The sequence below is a fragment of the Oryzias melastigma genome, linkage group LG5, assembly GCF_002922805.2.
Source record: "Oryzias melastigma strain HK-1 linkage group LG5, ASM292280v2, whole genome shotgun sequence".
NCBI classification, from domain to species: domain Eukaryota; kingdom Metazoa; phylum Chordata; class Actinopteri; order Beloniformes; family Adrianichthyidae; genus Oryzias; species Oryzias melastigma.
In genome coordinates this window covers 19,257,798-19,279,881 of record NC_050516.1, presented here as the reverse complement: position 1 = coordinate 19,279,881, position 22,084 = coordinate 19,257,798, and the positions used below count along the sequence as shown (strand labels likewise).

The 22,084-nt window shown below is 36.6% G+C and overlaps 3 protein-coding genes across 11 annotated transcripts in view; 1 reads left to right on the top strand and 2 right to left on the bottom strand.

The window, feature by feature from the left end:
* si:dkey-166d12.2 (rap1 GTPase-activating protein 1) overlaps nt 1-4,182 on the top strand; it is a 121,854-nt gene extending 117,672 nt beyond the window's left edge. For 6 of the 9 annotated variants that reach the window (XR_002918963.2, XR_002918964.2, XR_002918959.2 and 3 more), the window contains 4 exons: nt 323-432; nt 1,946-1,984; nt 2,389-2,435; nt 2,512-4,182. Coding sequence is in view for 2 of the 9 variants with exons in the window: in XM_036211973.1 (XP_036067866.1) it covers nt 323-432; nt 2,389-2,397 (119 nt within the window). In the remaining 7 variants the exon portion in view is untranslated. The remainder of the gene's footprint in view (nt 1-322; nt 433-1,945; nt 1,985-2,388; nt 2,436-2,511) is intronic. The other 3 variants (XR_004947895.1, XM_036211974.1, XM_036211973.1) reach the window with 3 other exon arrangements.
* Nucleotides 2,511-17,614, bottom strand: LOC112145212 (protein-arginine deiminase type-2). The gene is made up of 16 exons (XM_024270324.2): nt 17,364-17,614; nt 14,564-14,735; nt 13,512-13,581; nt 13,336-13,397; nt 12,881-12,998; nt 12,280-12,420; nt 11,983-12,164; nt 11,446-11,549; nt 9,814-9,925; nt 9,377-9,484; nt 6,896-7,047; nt 6,676-6,823; nt 6,105-6,198; nt 5,923-6,002; nt 5,615-5,749; nt 2,511-5,476 (listed from the first exon to the last, which is right to left on the bottom strand). Exons 1-16 carry the CDS (start codon nt 17,495-17,497, stop codon nt 5,243-5,245), a joined length of 2,046 nt encoding a protein of 681 aa, XP_024126092.1. The 5' UTR covers nt 17,498-17,614; the 3' UTR covers nt 2,511-5,242.
* A 935-nt stretch (nt 17,615-18,549) lies between these two features.
* The window catches only part of padi2 (peptidyl arginine deiminase, type II), a 14,399-nt gene continuing 10,864 nt past the window's right edge, over nt 18,550-22,084 (bottom strand). Inside the window, exons 12-17 of the mRNA XM_024270321.2 lie at nt 21,238-21,389; nt 21,018-21,165; nt 20,293-20,386; nt 20,115-20,194; nt 19,148-19,282; nt 18,550-19,010 (exon numbers count right to left, since the gene is read on the bottom strand). Of these exons, the coding sequence (XP_024126089.1) occupies nt 18,777-19,010; nt 19,148-19,282; nt 20,115-20,194; nt 20,293-20,386; nt 21,018-21,165; nt 21,238-21,389 (843 nt within the window). The 3' untranslated portion in view covers nt 18,550-18,776. The remainder of the gene's footprint in view (nt 19,011-19,147; nt 19,283-20,114; nt 20,195-20,292; nt 20,387-21,017; nt 21,166-21,237; nt 21,390-22,084) is intronic.

Here is a 22,084-nt window from a genome sequence, read left to right as displayed (position 1 = left end):
GGAGTGCAGGCTAAGATACCAGCGCTCTTTGCTTCTGGTTCCAAAACACCTCAGCGCTCTGAAAAGCTAAATCCGCCGCCGTCACTGAGCCAAAAACACACCTCAGTCCGTGCAACTTTCAATTACAACCGTTTATTACATCAAAAACATATCGAATCTTAAATTTCAACCTCGATTCCCACAACTTCAGCTGAAGATTTCCTCCAAGCCATTAACGTTTGGCATTCTGGGATATCTTGCTTTTCCACCTTGAGCTGCTTGCAGCAGTTTATGCTTGAGTTTATTACTTATGACAGCGACACATCTCTTCCCTTCCTCCCAGCAGCTTCTCGTCTTCAGCAGCAGCCGGATGGAGTGAAGACGTCAGAACTAAAAGGGAGCGACAGTCAGACCAAGATGGAGGGCCCCCAGCAGGAGCAGAAGTTCTCATCGGTGAGGCAAATCAATCACAAATTAAAAAATTGTAAACAAATATGCAAAATATATGCTTCAACGTGTGTTTTATTTCATATTTTTTCTTAAACTTCTCAATAGGCTTCTGTTTTCCTCACATTTTGAATAAAGTAGGGTCTGATAAAGTTGTCATTTGTTCCACAAGCTTCAAATCATACCTCCAAAATATGACACAACTTCAAATGGCGATGGCTCCAGATGGCTTGCCGAATTTCACAGCAGTCGATTCAAAACACAATTAAGAGCCTTCAATAGTCGCATCCGCCGCAATAATTGGATTCCAAAGCAGGAAAATGAGCAATCATATTTAGTGAAGCAACACAAGAGTGCGTTTTAGAGGCGGCTCATTTCCATGTACCTGGCTGAGCAGAAGGAAAATGGCTTCTGATAATATGAGAGGACTTTTGGTTGGAAAATCTTAAACTGTAACAAGTGTGACACTTATGGAGCTGAAGAGGGAGGAACTCTTTCAAATAATCTCTGACAATCAAATTTCTGTTTTATTTTGGGGAAACTTGTTGACAAACTGCAATAAAACACTGATTTTTTTACACTTTTTAAATTATACTAATCTGAAAAACAATAAAATATTTATATTTTTATATACATTCATATAAAACTACACTTCATTAGCCATTTATTTAAAAAAATGTAAGTAATGTTAAAAATAACAAGGGAAAAGTAAAATATCAGTGAAGTCACAAGCAGTTTCTTTTTATCAGTCTTGAACTTTTTTGTTGGTGTTCTTTTTTTCATGTGCAAAACATTTTTTTCCTCAAATGTCAGTTCACATTTTTGTTTTCTTTCTTTTTGTTTATTTGCTCTTTTCATGAAGAGTACATTACATTCATATATTACAACACAAGTCCACACATCTTTTATTAATAATACCATAATACACAATATTTTTTATATTATTATATTCGTACTTTATTCATATTTATTCCTTTTTCAGAATTTCTTTTTTAGCATTTTTAACTATTTTTTTTTAAAGAAAAACATGTTTGCTTTAAGGCAGTTCAAGCAACTTGAAACTTAAAATCCTATGTGATTTTCATCTTCTGAGTGAAAAACAAATAACTTTTGTAGGTTCTATGGCATCTCTATTATTAACTCCAAGCATCCCAGATAAAGTTTACTGTTTTACCAAATATTTGAATGTCAGCAATTGTAACTTCATAAATAAAACATTTGAATGCTTCTTATATCTAACTTTATGAACTAGAACTGCTTGTGTTACCCCCAAAAAGGAGTTATTTCTTTATAGTTATAGTAAACAAAGAAATCACATATTAATCCGATATTTTAAAATGATGCCATCACATTGCATTCATAGCATAAAATAACATGATGCTGTGGGAGCTAATTTTTTGTAGCAAGGGAGTGTTTGTATAATATCCCTGAAGACCCACTTCGATTATGTTTTGAAATTGTTAGCGGTATTTAGGCCAAATCAAAAATCCTGTTGTTTTTTACGATATTGTTTCTGCAGAGCAGCAGGAGTTCATAGAAATTTGCCTCCGAGTTGTGGGTGAGACTTTCCTTTCTCTGTTGCTGAGAGCTCGCAGCTCCGCCCATATTATATATATATATATATGTTTGTATCTGTTTTTATCTTTACTTACTGTTGTTCTTTTGTTTTGTTTTTTATATGATAGTCTTATCGTTTTTCAGGTACTTTTCTCATTTTGTATAAAAAATAATAAAAATATATAAAAAAACACAATTTTCATCAGAGTGGGTCTTTAATTTTACATCTGCTGCAGCATAAAATTTAGACCTAGTTTTCAGCTAGTCTTGAATCTTTGCATATCTACCTCCATCATGAAGAACCTTTGTAGCAGATTCACAGCCAGAGGGCAGCATTTCCTACTTTGCTTTATCTTTGTAAGTCCAGTTTAAGTTTCAAACAATATATGTTCTCTTTTCTTACAGAACTGTTAGCCACTTTCTTCTGATCCTGACTCTGAAGTCCATTTTTGGTAAGTTTTGCTGAAACAATTAACAGATAAGGAATATTATCCACATTGAGCTGCTCCTCCTTTTGTCTAATTAAAGCATCTTCACTCGCGGCATCATCTGCCAAAGATCAAGCCAAGGAAGGCATGTGAAGTCTACCACCGCTCTATTGTATTTTTGGTACTGGTTTGCTGCTTATGACGGCCAACACCTCCATCGTCATTAGTAACCAATTCTATCCTGTAAGTGGACCCTCTGAGCGCTCAGCGCGCTCCAGACTCTTGCAGTAATCAGACCATCGTTGGTCTGCTGTCTCAGTGCAGAAATCTGCTCTGAAAGTTGATTCTCAACAGGTGTTCTCAATCGCACTGTCCTCCCATTACCATCAGGACACCGGGACTTCAATAGAAATTTGAATTTTATCAAGCTTTTAATGGAGTTGCAATACATTTTTTTTTCTTATTTTGTACGTCAAATCCACATCCCACTGTGACATTGTACAGTTTGAACTTTGGCGTATCCGGTGTGGCTTTCAGTCGGGTCATTCTCTGTGTTCTCTTGATGATTATTTTCTGGGTATTTTGCAGTGGATATTTGTTGTGTTTTCTAACGATGTTTGTCATGCTTTCAGCAAAGGCTGTTACAGGTGTAGATATGAAAGGTGTTCACCTTTGTCGTGTGCAGGTGAAGAGGAAAGTAAACCAATAAAAACTGGCAGAGAAAAAAAGGATAATCAAAAGTGGAAAACCAGCAACATGTAACCTAAATCCTGCCGACACGGTAGTGCTGTTTAGACATGTCTTCAGACGCTTGTTGTTATTCCCACCTGTTGATGTCTTTGTACAGGTGTGTAAGCATAGGTCCTGTGCATGGTGTGAATCTGCTTGCCAAAATCCCTCTCTGCACATCGGTGAAACGCTCGGTGTCCCTGTGATTCGTGTTTCACCAAAAAACTAGCTTCCATCTCCAGATGCAGAGCACATTTTGCAGAGAGACAAATGTACTTTTTTTAGTAAAGTATATATGTATGAGAAAGCACTAAATTCCCAGCGTTGTTCCCAAATGCTGACCTTTTCAAAGAACCTAATAGGTTGCTCGAGAAATGAAATACACTGTGACTTGCTCTGCAGTTGCCTTTTTGATCTTGTCACAAAAAGCTGCTTTGATTGAAAGTCATTTAAAATGCAGTGTGCTGCTGGATGGCTGAATGTAAAACTAAGCAGAAATAGATTTGTCTTTCCTTCATCAAAGTAAATCTTTTATGTATAAAGAAATCATTTTTACAAACTTTTTTTTTTTGTATGTGTGGCTTTGTTTTTGGTTTATGAAAACCACAAAAATATATATTTTATTTATTTTGCTTGAACAAATACTTTTTATTTGTGAGTTTATGATAACAGAACTGTAGAACCTACAGTATATTGTGAAAATCCCATTGCTAAGCTATTTATGACAAGAAATGACCTATAATTGCACGCATTTATCATTTCAACATCTTTTTAAGCTTTCCAGTTGTGACATCCAGAAGATTAAGTGAAGAAAGTCTGCCATCTTGTGGCTCTTTGTTGTTACTGCACATCGCTGTGGAACCAGTCTTTATGTACAGCCCAGAACAAATCTTCTTTATGCTCAATCCAAATGATTGTATTTCTGTTTTTTTGTCAACTGTTTGTTTTGGCCCTTTGTTTTAGAGATGTTTGTAAATATTTCTTTTCATCTTTTTTGTATATAATGTCAGTAAAATATTTAATTAAAAAACGTACACACCAAGATGGGATCACTGGAAGATTATTTCTTGTGAAATGATCATACACTGCAATATTATCTAAGTTAGATCAAATGTATTCAAATAAGTGTATACATGCTTATTTTTTAACAGTAGGATCAATATTCTTACTTAGTAGCTTTTATCCTAGAGATTTTTTTTTATTTTAAGACTTATGGTACTTAATTATCTCGATAAAGTATTAAAGCTTGTTACTAAGATTTTATTACCTATTGAGTAAAAACACTTAAAACTAGAATCTCAATAGTGGCAAAGTAACATTATGGTACAAAACTGTATTTTCAATGTAGTAATTTCTTGTTTCAAACAAAAAATAAGAAATTGTGACATTGAGAAAACTATCTCTTCCAAAACGTAATGTAAACGAACAACAATCATATTTTTTTGATTGTTAACAATGCAAAATATGTAGTACAATTAGCATAGTACTGTAAATCAACACTTAACCTTTTAACATTTATCTTGAAACATGTCATTTACAGATATAGCTGTTGACCTTTCAAGCACATCCGTCAGTAGTTTGGCAAAAAGTTTTACACTGAATGTTCTTCCTTACACAGCCTTGTATTTTGTCCAGACTGTGGACTGGCACAAGGAGTTCCAGAATGGTACTTAGGTAGTAGTGTGAAGGATCTTGCATAAAGACCCACATAGGATTAATTGCACCCCTGAGAAAGGAATCCTGGTTTCCAGAGTGCCAGTCCTATACTGGAGCCATCCAGCCGATGGTCCAATGATTATGAAACAAAACAGTTAAACTAGACTTAAAAATCCCTCTTTCTGTTGTAGGCTACTTTTCCTTAAATATTTGAGCTTCCTTAATCAAGGTTCTTAAATCCTATTAGAATTTAAAAAGATGTAAATGTTTTTAGAAACTGCTAAAGATAAAACTTTTATTTGAAAGTTTAAAAAATGTTTTTTTTTTTGGCATAATCAATTTAAAAAATGTTTAGTGCAAAATTATAATTTTTTGTGAGGAAATATGATATTTTGGTGAATTAGGTGACTAATACAACTAAGAATAACATTTTTCCTTTTCATTTTTCAAATCTCCATATTCCACCACTGGAAGTCAAAGGGTTTCCTGCGGACGTTGGAGCCGCAGTGCACCTCTCCATGAAGTTTGTGGTAAGAGTAGTAGTCGTCAATGAACGTGCAGGTGAGGCCCAGGCCCCCCATCAGAGAGCACATCTCTGCCTCCAGGGCGCAGCGTCCGTTCACTTTAGGGCCGAACGGTTTGGGGATGCCCAGGTTTTTCCCCAGAACAATCATGTTGACCTGGAAACAGATTCGATAAAACAAAACATCAGTATATGGCTTCTGTCGATTGGTGAATAAATGCAGAGAGAAATAACTCATGAATTGAAGAAAAAAAAACAGAACAAGCCCAAATGAGAGAAATCTTTCCAAACAAACCATGTCAGGATACAACGCCTCTGCTCTCCACTCATGTTTCTTGTCCAACTTGAAGAGTATTGGCAGTTCAATGATGTCTTCATCATCCAGGCCCAGCTCCTTCTTTAGGACATCTCTGTTCCAGTCAATGCAGCTCTAGAAGAGTGACAAGTGAAACACTGCTCTATATCTGATACAGTATGCAAGCTAAAATGTTAGGGGAAGTTTAAGAAACTTTTTTGATAATAATAATGAAGAACATGCAAATACCAAAATTGTTAGACTTTGCTATTATGGGCAGCTTTAGTGTAAAAGTCTCTGGTACTTACCTGGATGTAGTTATTTTGATTTTGCAAAAAACGATTACCAAGGAGTTCATCCACTGTTGTTTGTTTTTCTTTTGGGAACACTGTTGGAAGATATGTTTTTTTTATATAGCTATTGATATATTTTATTATTGCTGGGATTCATATTTCCAACTCTTAAAATACTATGAGAGTGAGGACCGTACCATCAAACATCCTGGCTTGTCCGTGTCCGTTGTTCTTTAATTCTCTGAATAATTTGTAGCCTGCATCTGGGCTCGCCAGCAGCAGTCGGAAGCCCTAAAAGAAACAAAGAAAACACTTGTGCTGTAATATCCAGAGACGTATGAGCTCAGTGACAGATGAAAAGGAAGAGAAAAATGAGAATGCCTAATTTTTTCAGTCAATGGGTTCTTCACCTTCATGTTGGTGTGAAGGGCTCATTTGTCTATTGATCATGTGAGATGACTACAACAAAGCTATCAATCCAAAAATAACTGAATGCCTTCATTGAAGCATCAACATACATCTCTAATGCCTCATCTTAGAGAACTATAACTATGTGTGATGGAGGAGGGTTAAGGGTTTTAATTCATATTTTTAATAGAACAGTCTGGAACAAGTTATGTCCCTTGACCTATAAACAGTTCACAACAGTGCTCTATAGTATTGTGAAGTCATTGTCAGGATGATTTACAGCTTTTTTTTTTTTCATTCCTTCTTTACTCACCTTTACGTCACAGTTTGAACTGTTCTATCTTCAACCAGACTACTTACCTTTCTGTCAGGTGCAGGTACAAAAGTCATGAACTCATCTACATGTCCAACAACAAGCCAGTCAGAAAACAAGGCGATTGGCTTTTGGACCCTCTGAGCCCACAGGAAGTCCTGAACCACTTTGGTCATGTTTCGTCCATATTTAGCCCTAACATAAAAAAGAAACATGAGTATGCATGACTATTCATTTATTTATTACATTCAGGAATGTGTTACTCACGTAGGGAAAGCGACCCCGATGATGATTCTGCCCAGAGGGTAATTTTTCCCGTTCACAGTGACAGGAGGGCTCACCTCCAGATTACCAAACGAGTCCAGATCACCCACTTCTTCACTTTGAGGTTCCCGTGTCACATAGCCAAAGTCAGGGCCCTGGGGGATGCATGGATATTTTCTTAACACATGCTGTGCCTGATAACACTTAGTATAGAACAGCTTTGAATAAGTTTCTAAAGTAAATGTGGCTGTAGAAATGTACTACAGCTCCTTCTTTTTGTTTTGTTCTGTTTACATATCAACAACTTTCTTTCTGCAAAGCCAAAATATGGTCACCATGTTAGAACGTTCTTATGAAGAAAATGTGTACATTGACTATTTGTTTAAAACAGTCATTTTAAAAACACTTATTTGCCCTGAGGAAGACACATGACCTCCCCAGGTTGGATTCAGCCTTCACCTAACAGTAGCTGGGATAGGCTCCTGCAACCTTTTGACCCCAAAAGAAATTGGAATAGTTGGTGTGGTGGTTGAGCCTCCAACCGCCACATAGGTGTTAGTATTTTCATTTTCTTTAAAACATTTACTTTGTTTGCTTAAAATAAGTTGATAATGGGTGCACACATTTGATTTATTTTAAGTGAAAATGCAGTTTATTTACTTTTGTTTGTTTGAGTTCCACCTCAGGTGATCCACATCCAACACAATCAGCAGAGGAGTTTGGGACATTCCACTGGCAAGACTGCAGGGATTCCCAACACTCCTACTGGACTTTATTTTTGTTTCTTTAAAGGAAAATATTTAGTTTATTCTTTAAAAACTATTTTGATTAGTTAGATGTGTTTAGTTTGTATTTGTTCTGTTTTTGCAGTTTTAGATTTATTTGTTATAATTTGTAGTTGGTTTGTTTCTCCCCTCCCTCATGTGTCCATTATGGTTTGCCCCTGTCTATATAAGCTTCCCCATTGTGTCTGTGTGGGGGTCTGGTCAGGTCTGTTCAATTTAGTCCTCTTTGTTTGTTTAATTTAGTTATATTTTCAGTTGGGCCCATGTTATTTTTGGTTTGAAGACACTGTACCAGTTCGATCAACTTTTTACAAAAAAAAAGAAACTCACAAAAAAAAAACCTGGAAAATAAAACATCTTGCAAGAAAAACCTTCCTTTGTCCACTGACTGGTTGTGAACCTTCACAGTTGGAAAGATGTAAAAACTCTTATTCAGTTCTCTCAATTTCTGAAAAACATGCAAGTACACAAAGGAAAAATGGTATATGGCGTGTACTTATATAACACTTAACTATCTTCCTAGAAGGCCCAAAGCGTTTTACAGTCACAATCCCATTCACCCATGCAACACTGATGCCAATCTATAACAACCAGGAACAATGTGGGGTTCAGTGTCTTCTCTAAGAACACTTCAACACATAGGCAGGCAGGGCGAACCGAACCTGCGATCTTCTGATTAAAGGTCAACCACTCTACATCTGCACCACAGCCGCCAAAATATATATATATATATGTATACATATATATATCGTATTTTTCAGAGTATAAATCGCATTTTTTCATAGTGCGACTTATATTTAGGAGCAACTTAAATGTTTGTGTGTGTTTTTTTTGTTGTTAGACACAAATAGGCTTATATATTTGTTATTTTCCCAGTAAACACTGGTTGTCTTTTAGAGGTTTTTTCCTTTAACAACCACTAGAGGGCGCTGCATCTTAATATAAGTATTTGCTACTGACAGTGGCAGCAGAAGTGTTGTTCAAATCAAACATAGAAGAGAATGTGATTGTTTTCAGATTGATTTGTTCTGAAAAGTCCGACTTCTCTCCTAAAAGTGCGATTTATACTCTGGAAAGAACGGAATGTCTGCAGAATCCTGACTCCTCAAACCAGTTTTAACCTTTCACCTGTTGAGTTGACTTGTGCAGCATTCTGTTGTATGTTTGCTTCCTCTGGGTTTATGGGAATATATCCAGGTGTGGAATTATACTGTTGTGTCTTCTCTAAACTGACAATCACTGACATGCCCTGTTTTAGGTGCGTACCAATAGATGTCTGTACCCAGTTACCTGGGGGTTCATGCCAAGCAGGAATTGGAGTACTTTGCTGCTTTTTTAGGTAATAGAGGTCATCCAGCAGCTCGTCTTTTTCTTGCTTTTCTTTTTGTATATGGCGTATAATTTAATGTTGTTTGAAAGAAGATTGCAAACAACGAAGAATACCACCATGAAGAGGAAAAACTTTTGGGTTAAAAGAAACCCAAATGCGTATGAACGTTGGAAATGTTAGCTTAAATGAGCGCTATATTGGCTCTTTCTAATGTCATCCTCACTTTCTGCACATCAACTGGAGGCTATAACGGTTCCGTCCCAACCGTCCCGTGGTAGTACTGTTTAATGGGTCCAATGGAAACGCTCAAAATACCGTACCAGATCGCTCAGTGGACACGAGGCTTAAGAGTCTAAATTGGTTTCTTACCAGCAGTACTTTACATGGAAAGTTTTTGAGTTCCCTGTCTCTTGGGGAGTCCAGAACAACAGGAAACCGATGATGAGGGGAATCAATGTATCCAAACTCCATTTCATCCTAAAAAAAAAAAATGTTTTTCTCATCTTTTTTTCCAAGTTCTTAGTAGAGGGTACATTTCTCCTTGTTTGCAAACAGTTTCAGGTAAAACCATTGTATAAGGTTTTTATTTACATCATACTTGATCCAGGGAGTTCCTGATTCAGTCACTGGTTAGTTTCAAGATGAAAAACTAATCGCTGTATTACTGCAGGTTTAGTTTCACAAAAATCATCATGACACAATTTAAAAAAGAAAATGGAAGATTCAAACACAACAAACACTTTCAGATGTTTTTTTTAATGCACCAAAATCTGTAAGACAAACTTTAACAGTGAAAGTGTTCTTACTTGGATCCAGCGGTCTCCTCTGTTCATGACAGGGTTGCAAATCATCAGCTTGAAGCCGCTCTTTGCAACGAGGGTTTTAATCTCTTTCAGGAACTGGTGGTTATCAGTTGTGCTAACAAAACAGTCAGACAGGCAGTTTTCATTAAAAACAGATCATCCCTTTTAATTGTTGTACAGTTTTCTAGCACATTAGTTCAGTGAATTTTTAGAACACCTTTTTAATTAAAAATTAAAAAGATGTGTATGTGTTGTTGCACACAGACACAGGGGTTTGAATCCTGATGTATTCATTCCTGATCCTATCCATCCTGGTCACTCCCAAAGAGAACCTCAGCATCTTCATCTCTGCTACCTCCAGCTCTGCTTCCTGTCTTTTCTTCAGTGTCTCTAGGCTGAACAACATGGCTGGTCTCACCACAGTTTTCTAATCATTTCATTTCATTTGAGCTGAAACTCTTCTATCACACCCGACACTTTTCATTCCAATCTGCCTGCATTCCCTTCTTTCCCACACTCTCCATTACTCTTTACTGTTGACCCTAGATACTTCAAATCCTCCACCTTCTTTAATCTCTTCTCCTTACCAAGGAAAACCAGCACCTCTCCAGGTTCTCCTCCACCTGTTCCCTTCTCTTGCTACATACCACGGCATCATCTGCAAACATTATAGTCCATGGTGATGATGCCTGTCTGACCCATAGTTCCTCTCTGGGCACTCTGTCATAAGCTTTCTCCAGATCTACAAAGACACAGTGGAGCTCTCTCTGACCTTCTCTGTACTTCTCTATCAACATCCTCAAAGCAAATGTTGCATCAGTAGTGCTCTGTCTTGGCATGAAACCCACAAATGTTCACTTCTGCTAACTTCAACTACTCTTTCCCACACCTTCATTTTATGGCTCATTGCTTTATTCCTCAGTAGTTACTACAACTCTGTACATCTCTCTTTTTCTTTAAAAAAAAAGCACCGTCCCACTTCTCCATTCCTCTGGAATTGTCGAACCACCTTAGATCCTGTTGAACAAAAACTCCACTGCCATCTCCCCTTGACACTTCCATGCCTCAACAAGAATATGACAAAATACAGCTTAAACTATAGTGAGATTTTAGCACTTCTTTTGTTTGAACGATATGACTTTAAAAGAAACCACATGGACAATTTGAAGAAGCTGCTGTGCTGCATTCAAGTGTTTCTAGGAATTGAACAGGGAGCAGAAACAAGTTGTGTCATGAGCTTCTCTAATATAAGCCCTTTCACAACTCTTTCTTTTGCTCTCTGTTTATTGCACCTATCTAATTTTTGGTCCAAGCACCGCCACTCCACTGGAGACAGGTAGCTACCTGTCTAGCGGGGATGGGAAGTTTCAGAATTATGCTTTGACAAAACTACATCTACAATCAACATGCAGTCCTTTTTTGCTGTTTCTTGTGTAAAAATCCTTCTTCGTGAGCATGTTATTTTATGGGCTGAAATGTTACTAGAGTGCACTAGCATCTTTTTGATCTTCTTGTTTTACACAAACAGACAATATTTGTGGAAATATGACACTCATCAGTTTTTTAATAACCTGTCAATATAAGTTAGTTTCTGACATCTAGCGTTACATTAATTATTCACAAGTCTGCTCTTACCGGCAGACAAACACCTCCTCAGGTTGGAGGGTGTTGGGTGTCATGATCCATGGGGCCACTCTGAATATCACTGTGTCTGTGAAAATGGGGGTCTCAGGAAGCCCCTGTTAAAACATAAAACTATAAACACTCAAAAAACGGACTTCATCCCATTCTTTTGTTAAAAAGTAGTTTGACTAAAAACATATAATGGCACTTTTCCGTGAGGAAAATTCTGGATTATTAGGAAGAAGGCAACATGATCGAGCATGGAACCCCCTGTTAAAACATAAAAGAAAAACAATTAGAAAAAAAAAATTAATGGGACTTTTCAGTAAATAATTGAATTCAGTACGAATAAGAACGATTATTGGGAAGAGTGCAAAATGATCAATAATAAAATGATCTGAAAAGCACAAAAAATGTACTCTGATTTAAGTGCATGTCTATTATCTTCAATGAAAAATGGCCAGATTTTTACAAACTTTTTCTTAAATAAATACCAAGAGATTAGATTAAATAAGGATGTGTGCAGCTGTGATTTAAAAAAGATCTTACATCACTAAGTGGCTTTAGCAGACTGAGATTAATGGTGACGAGTCCATCAAAGTCTGCGTCAGGAAACTCCAGGCCTTCCACATGGAAATCCATCTCTGCGTTGTCTCCAGGGTAAGGCACCTCCTGAGAAAGGACCTTAGGGCCCAGAACTAGTGGAAGGTTTTTCACAGTGCTGCTGTTTCCTGAAAAAGACAAGTTTTATGTTGCAGCTTTTTTAGCAATTACACAAAATTGGTGCAAGTTTTTTCTAGTTCTCACTGGAAATGCTTTTATACTCAAACTCATCTGCGGTTTTACCTCTTTTGTCGCTAGATATGGATCTAAAGACACGGATTTTCTCTGAATCTCCTAGACAGATGTGCATCATCAGTTTGTAGCCCTCTGGGAGATGAGAAGGACCTCTGGTTCGCAGCTTCATGGGTGACATGTCCTTAAGATCTGCATGAAAAGCAAGTTCCTCACATGCAATGTAACCATATGTAGGTAATCAAGCAGAAAAGACAGATGCAACAAATAGCGTGCCTTAGCCCATTTCATTTAGTGTAGTCGCAAAATATCACATTTTCTATTTAAGAAATTTCTTTGAGTCTAAAAGCAAGCTATCACTCTTTTTTATAACTTTTTTCTCTCTTTTCTTTAATGGGCCACACTACATAAACTAGGTAACCATCCATCCATCCATCTTCTTGACCGCTTCTTCCCTTTCGGGGTCGCGGGGTGCCGGAGCCTATCCCGGCTACTGAAGGGCGAAGGCGGGGTACACCCTGGACAGGTCGCCAGTCCGTCGCAGGGCCTAAACTAGGTAACCTTTCTACCTAGATATTTTGTTTTCTTCGCATCATACTGATAAATATATTGAAAACTAGAGTTCCTATAAGATACCCTAAAGTGAGCTCACCTGACATATTTGAGATGCGGCTCCGTAAGAGGTCTGGCCTTTTTGATCTGGTTGACTCTGAGTCACAGTTGACCAAAAGGATAGCTCCATACCCATCAGGACCCCACTTCCATGATCCCTGACAGATTTAAATATATCGAAAAGATTTTATAAATTGTTTGTCATGTTCAAAAGGAAAATCAATCGAGGTTTATTTGTTTATTTATTTAGAATTTAATAATACAATACTTGAACTCTGTTTTTTGGTAAATTTTAAGAGAAAAACCAAAAGTGGAACTTTTTTCAGAGAAAAGATGTGGACAAAACCTGAAATTAGTCCTACTCCAACTTGACTGTGCAAAACTGCTGCTTTTTAAAGCTTTCAGAGACATGCTGTGTTTAAAGTCTGGCAGCAAGAACAAAATCTTTATCTTTTTTTTTGTCAAACCAAGCCATGTTCAATATTTACCACTAACCTTATTGGGGTTGTTTTCCTCCACAATACCATCTCTGTCAGCATCCACATCCAGAAAAATCTCTGTATGACACATACAGATTAATAATCACACTAAGCTTTTGAATTACCTCACATACTGTATAGAAAATGTAAACTTTTTAGCTCACATTTTTATATTTGCAATGACAAACTTACCAACACCTGTTAGGTGCAGAACTGCTACTCCTATAGCGTTTTTGTTCTCGTTGTAGTAGCGCACAGACAGCTATTTAGGACAAAAGCAAATTGATTTTATGTACAACACACTGTTGAAATGTTTTCTTTCTTTTAGAATCCCAACCTGAACGCATCTTAGAAATGGCTGAATATTTCAAACAAAGATCATTAAATTTTAACTGGTTTTGTGTCAAATCAAACCAAAGGTGACCCACTAATGACTGCAAGGATGGATGGATTGACTTGAGCTCTTTAGTGAAGAAAACTGTTCAACAATCTTAAATTATGATTTTTTTTCTTTGTTGTAATTAGAATTGAATCCTTTAAACCATGAGATTGCTCCTAAATTTGCCATGTAAAAAAGATCTAATCCAGGTAGTCATCCAACAATGATCTATCATTTTCTCCTAGGACAAGATTCAAAAACTGCTGAGTTGACTGAAATATTTTGCATGCAACTCATTCAACCGAAAAAATAGGAGTTCCAAAAAAATAAAAATAAAAGGTCCCAGAAAAATACCACACCTTTTTTTTGTTTTACTGATTTATTTAACTTGTCAGTTAGGGTTGTTTATTTTCTGTTCAGATTGATGTAATTTGGACACAACGTCCAAATTACATCAGTTTTCTTTCATAGATAACCTTAGCACAAATGTACCTTAGTAGAAATAAAAGCATTTGTTACACACCATCAGCATTTAATCTGCAGCTAAATCACCTTTTTTTAACCCTTCTTCTATTGTTAACTGCAGAACAGCAAGTAACTCAAACTAAAATTAAGTGCAGGGATTGCCCACGGCCGGAAGTAGGGAAGAGATTCGTTTTGACCATCCAATCAGAGGCGATCATGTCATCTTTAGCCTTCATGAAGCTACAGAGTCTAACTCAAATTCTGATTAGTTGAATCAGATAAGTTGTGAGGGAAGTTGACAGAAAAGTTGGAATGATCTAAAATATATATTTTGGACATCTATATATGTGAAAATAAAACTTTTCTCAGTGATTTAAACATAGACGTCTATCAAACTCACCTTGGAATCATTTTCAAATTCACTAGCACGGTCCATGCTGATGAGAAGAGTGGTGTTGTTGTCAAGAGGAATGTGAGAGTGATGGGATGTTTCCAGAGTCGGTGGGCTAAAGCTGTAATTAACCTGGGAAGTGCATTTTACAGAAAAGGATTTTGAGCCGGGAGGGGCACTCCTGTCAATCAGAAGAAAATTATTCTTTCGTTAGTTTGCAGCTTTTGATAAAAAAAATAAAATAAAAAAAACATAATAATAATCTATTGTTAAAGCAGTGTGATGGTGTCAGGAAGCATCCAATAATACAATAGAAAAAATTGGTGTGTCATCAGATCTCAATTAAGCAAACTATTTAGATGAGATTTTTAAACCAGCAAAAATCACACATCTCCACAGCAATGGGACAAACATTTTCCTCCAGGATGAGAGATGACAAACGTCTCCTCCCCACAGAGATAGAGGGGGAAGTGTGAGGTAATTTCACCAGCATCTTGCCTTACTAATACCACAGATTCTCTTTTGTTTGAGTACATTTTCATAAGTTGCTAAATTGTTGCATTTTTTTGACAGTCAGGTAATTCACACACTTAAACAACACACAAAAACATGTTTATTCAAAATAATCTTAAAATTCCATATTGGAAAAATATCAATTACATTTTTTTGGTTTTCTTTTCAAATGAAAGATGTGTGTGCCACTTTAACAAGTCATGTCCTAATCATATTGCGTTTGAAGTTTAGCAACTGTTCCTTAAAAGTGTCTTCCTGTTTTAAACTATGTCTTTGAAGTTTGAGACAGGTCACTGTTTCTACACGCAAATATTGGGCAACACAGCACACAGCATGATATCTTGAAATAGTAGCCTTTAAAGAACTGATATTTTATTTGTGAAAGTGTACGTTTTTGCAGATAAAACGTCTACCAGACAGATCTTTTTTTTTTTTTTTTGCAAATATGGATCCATGCTCTTCAAGAGTCCATGAAATCAATTGTGGGGCTCCCCAAGGATCCATTGTAGGCCCACTATTTTTTAATTTAAATATGCTGTCACTTGGGATTATTGTACAAAGTTGTGGCCTTTGTTTTAATACCAACAAATCGAACTGAATTCAGTTTTTATGAACTTGTTTAGACCAGTGGTATAGTCTACGTGATACTCAGGTATATGCAGTATACTCACTAGAAAACTTCTCGAAATTCTGTATAACCACTAAAAATGTGCCGTGACACGCATCAGTTTTTTTTTAGTTTTTTTTTTTTTTATGATAAATACTGGGCTGCCAACTCTCACGCATTGGCCATGAGGCGCGTGCATTTGATTGATTTCTCTCGTTCTCACGCCACACCTCTATTTCTCATGCTGAAACACAGGGATGTGCACAAAATTTTTGAGGGGCAGGGGCTCAAAGTTGAAACAGGGCAAAAAACAAAAACATACATTTTTTTTTGTCCTTCAAACATGTTCCATGTTGACAAATACTATTTCCCTTTTAACCCTGACTGTTAGACTCAAGAAACACATTCATCATTATGACCGTACAGAGGGGAGAATAATACATCAAATTAAAGCTGTGTATTATTCTGTGGTAAGAGTTGGGCAGATCTGTAGCCAAACTCACAAGTAATATTCACCTCAAAGTGTAGAAATCCTCACATGAGAAGCAAGTAAAGAGAGAATCCCTCCATTTAACAAAATTAATTTCAGGCCCTGGTTTTATCAAATGTGACCATCAAATTAATTTAAATGTTTTGGCCAATGGTCACATGTAAAGTCATTCAGAAAAATTAAGTTAACTCCTTTTTCGTATACATACAGCAATGTTACTCTATGATGATTGGTATCCAATATAAAACTGTCTATAACCACTAAATCTTTTCATGACAGCTTTGTCTTTTCAGTTTAGATTCTGGATTCTGATATTTATCTTTGCTTATATGCAGGTTTATGCTAAACTTCAACCTCCTTTTGTTATTTTCAGAGGCAAAACTTGAATGACTGTCGCATACTTTCCCTTTTTTCAGTCTTGTTACATCAATAAAATAAAAATAAGAGTATGAAGCATGGAGGGAAAATCAGAGTATACCCTCTAGGATTTTCTAGATTACGCCACTGGTTCATAAACCAGTAATTATTGTAATCTACAATAGGGTTAGATAGCTGAAATTAAACTATTATGAAACTGTCCACAAAAAAAAACAAAAAAACAAAAAACAAAAAAACACTAGGAGTGATTCATGTTGCATTAACTGCAATTTCATAAATGCCTTGAGACAAAAAAAATAAGGGATCACTCCACGAACAAATAAACACAAGAGTTTAAAAATACATGTATTCAACTTTATGTAGATGATGTGAACATTTTACTACGCCATCATAACCATAGACACATAGTAAATCATAACTTTTAGTACCCTATCCAGTATCTCATAATGGTACATTCCTCTCCTGAATTTAGGAGGGCGTGCTCCTGTTGAAGCTTGTCTAATATCGGTGTCAACCACACAGAAAACACATGAAGATTTATCACAAAACTCCAGGTGGGAGTTCTGACAGTAGTCCTCACGTAACCCCGAAGGAAAAGTCTGTTCTTTTCTCGGGAATAGAACGACCCACGGACAGGTGGAGGACCGGTCTCTCATCTGCTCTCTGATTGGTCAGTCAGCGGTCAGTGCCTCCCGTGTGTCACGTGATCAATCATCACATTTAAAATAATTCACATTTTTAAAAGTTAAAAGCTCAGGGAATTCATCTGAAGCTATCAAGCCCTTCTATCGGCTTCATCCAGCAGCTGAACGCATCTTTACCTGTAGATGCTCACATCCAAAGAAGTGCCAACAACATACAGGACATGCTGCGGGTTGTTGATGTCCAGACGACATGTCCGCTGATACTCCGGTACGGTATTTTCTGGTGCGGCTTTATTTACTTGTTCAAACATGGTGGAGTTCTCGGTACCTTAGGCAGACAATGAGGTGAAGCGGTTCTTGGAAATTCTTTTATACTTTTCATTTGAAGGAGGAGGAGCCAGGCCTTTGGAGGCGTTTGTGACTCATAATTAAAAAAAAAGAAGTCAATCTGCAAATGCTGTCATTTTCACAATGTACTGCATTACTTGCCTCTTAAATAAAATAAAAAAGGCAATTCTCCAAACGCCATTTTCATTTTCTTCTTAAACATGCTTTATTTATACTTTTGTGTCCATTAAGTTATTCATTTCTAAAATGCAGCTCATAAATATGAATACTAATTTAATTATAACACCGTTATGTCTCTATTATTTCACTTTTGGCAGTGCCTTTCAAAATAAAATGCATCTATGTAAAAGAAAAAAGATCTTGATACAGTATACTTGCTATCATACTTTATAAACGTTGCCTCTGACATAAGATAAGTATGAGTTTATTATTATTATTATTATAGTACACCACTCTGACAATAGATCACTCCTTTTTATCATTAACATGTTGAGTCATCTGACATGTGCATTTTGGAGGAATGGTAAATCTCTCAATAACTTTTGATTTAGTACAATGTCAGCATTTGTTTTTGGTTTAGGAATGTCAAAAACAGTAATTTGACTGGTAAACAAACATTGCATGATGAACAATGAGTTCTTGAAATCCCATCACTAATGTATTCTTAACCATTATAGTGCATTCAGTATCATTTCAATAGCTTTAAAGTCTTTATAAGGAAAAACTGTTTTCTTGTTGTACTGTCCTAAGCATTGAGTGGAAGAAGTCTGCCCTCTTGTGGCTCTTTCCTGTTACTGCACAACACTGTGAAGCCAGTCTTTATTTAGCACTGTATAGTACAGCCAACATTTAACCCTGAGAACAGATCTTTATGCTCAATACAAAGGATTGTATTCTTTTTTGTTGTCAAATATTTGCTTTGGTCCTTTATTTTTGAGATGTTTGTAAATATTGCTCTCTATTTTGATTGTAAATAAAGTGAATAATATTTAATTACAAAACTTACACACCAAGATGAAGTCACTGGCAGTTTATTTTAAGCTAAAAAGATGTTAGTTTCCTTTAACATCTATAGGTTTTAAGAAACTGTTACAGATAAAAACTTATTTTGAAAGGAAAAATACCACTTTGGGGGCAGAAAAATTCAGAAGATTAAAAAAAAAATTAAGGAGACATGCTGGACATAGCAAATTGGAGCGCTGCAAGACAGAATTTATAAAGCATCCATTTCCTTTTCATCTTTTAAAGCTCCATATTCCACCACTGGAAGTCAAAGGGTTTTCTGCGGACGTTGGAGCCGCAGTGCACCTCTCCAAGCTTTTTATGGTAAGAGTAGTAGTCGTCAATGAACGTGCAGGTGAGGCCCAGGCCCCCCATCAGAGAGCACATCTCTGCCTCCAGGGCGCAGCGTCCGTTCACTTTAGGGCCGAACGGTTTGGGGATGCCCAGGTTTTTCCCCAGAACAATCATGTTGACCTGGAAACAGATTCAATAAAACAAAACATCAGTATATGGCTTCTGTTGATTGGTGAATAAATGCAGAGAGAAATAACCCATGAATTGAAGAAAAAAAACAGGACAAGCCCAAATGTGAGAAATCTTTCCAAACAAACCATGTCAGGATACAACGCCCCCGCTCTGAACTCATCTTCTGGCTCCAACTTGAAGAGTATTGGCAGGTCAATGATGTCTTCATCATCCAGGCCCAGCTCCTTCTTTAGGACATCTCTGTTCCAGTCAATGCAGCTCTAGAAGAGTGAGTGAGTGAAACACTGCTCTATATGATTAAGAATGCAACCTAGTAGGTTAGTGAGAGTTGTAAGGAACATTTTTGATCAGAACAAAGAAAACAAACTGTAAAGGACTTCATTATTATGTCTGAATTCCCACCCTAATCCCCAACTGTAGTATTTTAAAGGCAATTCGGACACAATGCTCACTACTTTTCTTTTGTCTTTCTAAACGCCGGATATGACTTCACTGATTTCCCAAAGTCAAAATTGAATAAATGTGAACATTTTACAACGTTTATCAATGACTCAATTGTGTTCTGATGGTTAAAATGTGGATGGTTTATTTAAATAATTACATTTAAACATTTTTTTTTATTTAAAATTGTTCGACCGCAATGCATTGTGGTCAATATTTGAGAATGTAGTGAGCATTGACATGCTAGTTTTTCGCAAATTCTTCTGGGAGATTCCTAGTGCACTTGATTTTGGAATTAGTAGATTCTGACAGCACTAGAAAATGGCAAACACTATATAGTCAATATAGTGAGTTGGGGGTGTATTCGGACATACAGTAGCTATTGTCAGTCTTTGCTTTTGTGTTACATACACACCGGGTCTGTTATTCTTGAACACACTTTTAGCACGTGGTGTTCACAATGGACTGTCGCCATCTGATACTAGCATATGTACTCACAAGAAATGTTGAAGTGGTGCAAATCTAGCAAACAAAAGCTTTTCATTTTGCAGCTGTGTTTCAATGTATGAAAGATGTAATTTGGTGTCATAATTCCAACAAGTACAAACCAAAATTATTAATTTATTCTCCACGATTAAGTTATGTCATTACCTGAACGTAGTCATTTTGAGTTTGCAAAGTGTGATCACTAAGGAGTTCATCCACTGTTATTTGTTGCTCTTCAGGCAACCCTGTTGGAAGAATTGTTTTAAGTGTCTCATACATTTCACCATTGCTGAGATTTGCCTGAATAATTTTCCATAAAATACTATGAGAGTGAGGACGGTACCATCAAACATCCTGGCTTGTCCGTGTCCGTTGCTCTTTAAGTCTCTGAATAATTTGTAGCCTGCATCTGGGCTCGCCAGCAGCAGTCGGAAGCCCTAAAAGAACCAAAGAAAACACTTGTGCTGTAATATCCAGAGACGTATAAGCTCAGTGACAGATGAAAAGGAAGAGAAAAATGTAAATTTTTCAGTCAATGGATTATACTAATAAGCAACATCATATTAGACAATTTTACCAAATCTATCAATGTAAAAAAGTGCAAATGCCTTCAGTACAACATCAACATCTCCTAATGACTCAACATAGGAAACTATGGATAACTGTGTGTGGAATGGGGGCGTGGTCAGGATTCTGAAGGGAGACTTGCTTTATGGATTTAACTGAAAGGCAAAAAATCCATCCAAATTTTATGAAAGGAATTAAAAAAATTACATATTTTTGCAACTTTTATTGGAACGTTGAAAGGATAATTGTTAGGAAAGTGGAGTATCCATGTTTTGAAATTATGATTTTTCTTAAAAGAACATCCTGAAAAATGTTGTATCCCTTGATTTATTTATTAAAATAGTCTGCAGCAGTGCTCCACAATTTTTCATGTCATTGTCAGCTTTTCTGTCAGAACACAAAGATCTAACAGGCTACAGATTCTTCTATTTTCTATGTTTCTCTTTTTGCTCACCTTTACGTCACAGTTTGAACTGTTCTGTCTTCAACCAGACTACTTACCTTTCTGTCAGGTGCAGGTACAAAAGTCATGAACTCGTCTACATGTCCAACAACAAGCCAGTCAGAAAACAAGGCGATGGGCTTTTGGACCCTCTGAGCCCACAGGAAGTCCTGAACCACTTTGGTCATGTTCCGTCCATATTTAGCCCTAACATAAAAAAAAAACATGAGTATGCATGACTATTCATTTATTTATTACATTCAGGAATGTGTTACTCACGTAGGGAAAGCGACCCCGATGATGATTCTGCCCAGAGGGTAATTTTTCCCGTTCACAGTGACAGGAGGGCTCACCTCCAGATTACCAAACGAGTCCATAGTGCTCACCTCTTCACTTTGAGGCTCCCGTGTCACATAGCCAAAGTCAGGCCCCTGAGGGACGCATGAATATTTTCTTAACACAAGCTGCACCAGTAAATGCTTGCTGCAAAAATACATTACATTTTGTAAAATAAATATAGCTGTAGAAATCTACTAAAGCTCCTTCTTTTTGTTTTGTTTTTTATGGACGATATTCTTTCTGCAAATGGAAACTATTCAAAGTATGCTCACCATGTTAGAACATCTTAATACTTCAAACAGTAAAAGAAACTTCAAACATTGGGTAATTGTAAGAAATGACTATGTAACAGCACTAAAAAGTGGAAGATCCTTTGCAAATTCTTTTCTAAAACTCTGGCAAGAGTGTGCCTAAAAGCAAAAACTTTTTTTTTTTTTTTCGTTTCTCAGGTTAATTCAAAAGAATAAAAGAAAATCCAGATTTTGCATGTTGCTATGAGCAATATGGCTTCTGTTTTTTTTTTTTTTTTTCCAAAATTCTATTTTTGAATAGTCTGATACCATTGGAGCCATCATTTAGTGTGGCATATTCCAAAGGAAACCCCCTCTGGGTTAACATCAGGCAGGAATTGGAGCCTTTCGCTCCCTTTTATTACTAAGATCATTTTTACTGGGAGATTTTACAATTACTACTCCCTGGTCATTGGACCTAAGAGGTCATGTACTGTATTTACTTAGAGAAAATAAGGTATAGTTTCAGGAATATTACACTAATTTCTATAGAAATT

What these genes read in the sequence shown, in the direction of transcription:
- LOC112145212 (XM_024270324.2), bottom strand. Translation starts at nt 17,497, where the DNA reads ATGTTTGAACAAGTAAATAAAGCCGCACCAGAAAATACCGTACCGGAG. An exon ending in CCGCATCTCAAATATGTCAG is followed by an intron (nt 12,421 to 12,880) that starts GTGAGCTCACTT and finishes CTTTTCATGCAG; the next exon opens with ATCTTAAGGACATGTCACCC. An exon ending in TGCTAAAGCCACTTAGTGAT is followed by an intron (nt 11,550 to 11,982) that starts GTAAGATCTTTT and finishes ATGTTTTAACAG; the next exon opens with GGGCTTCCTGAGACCCCCAT.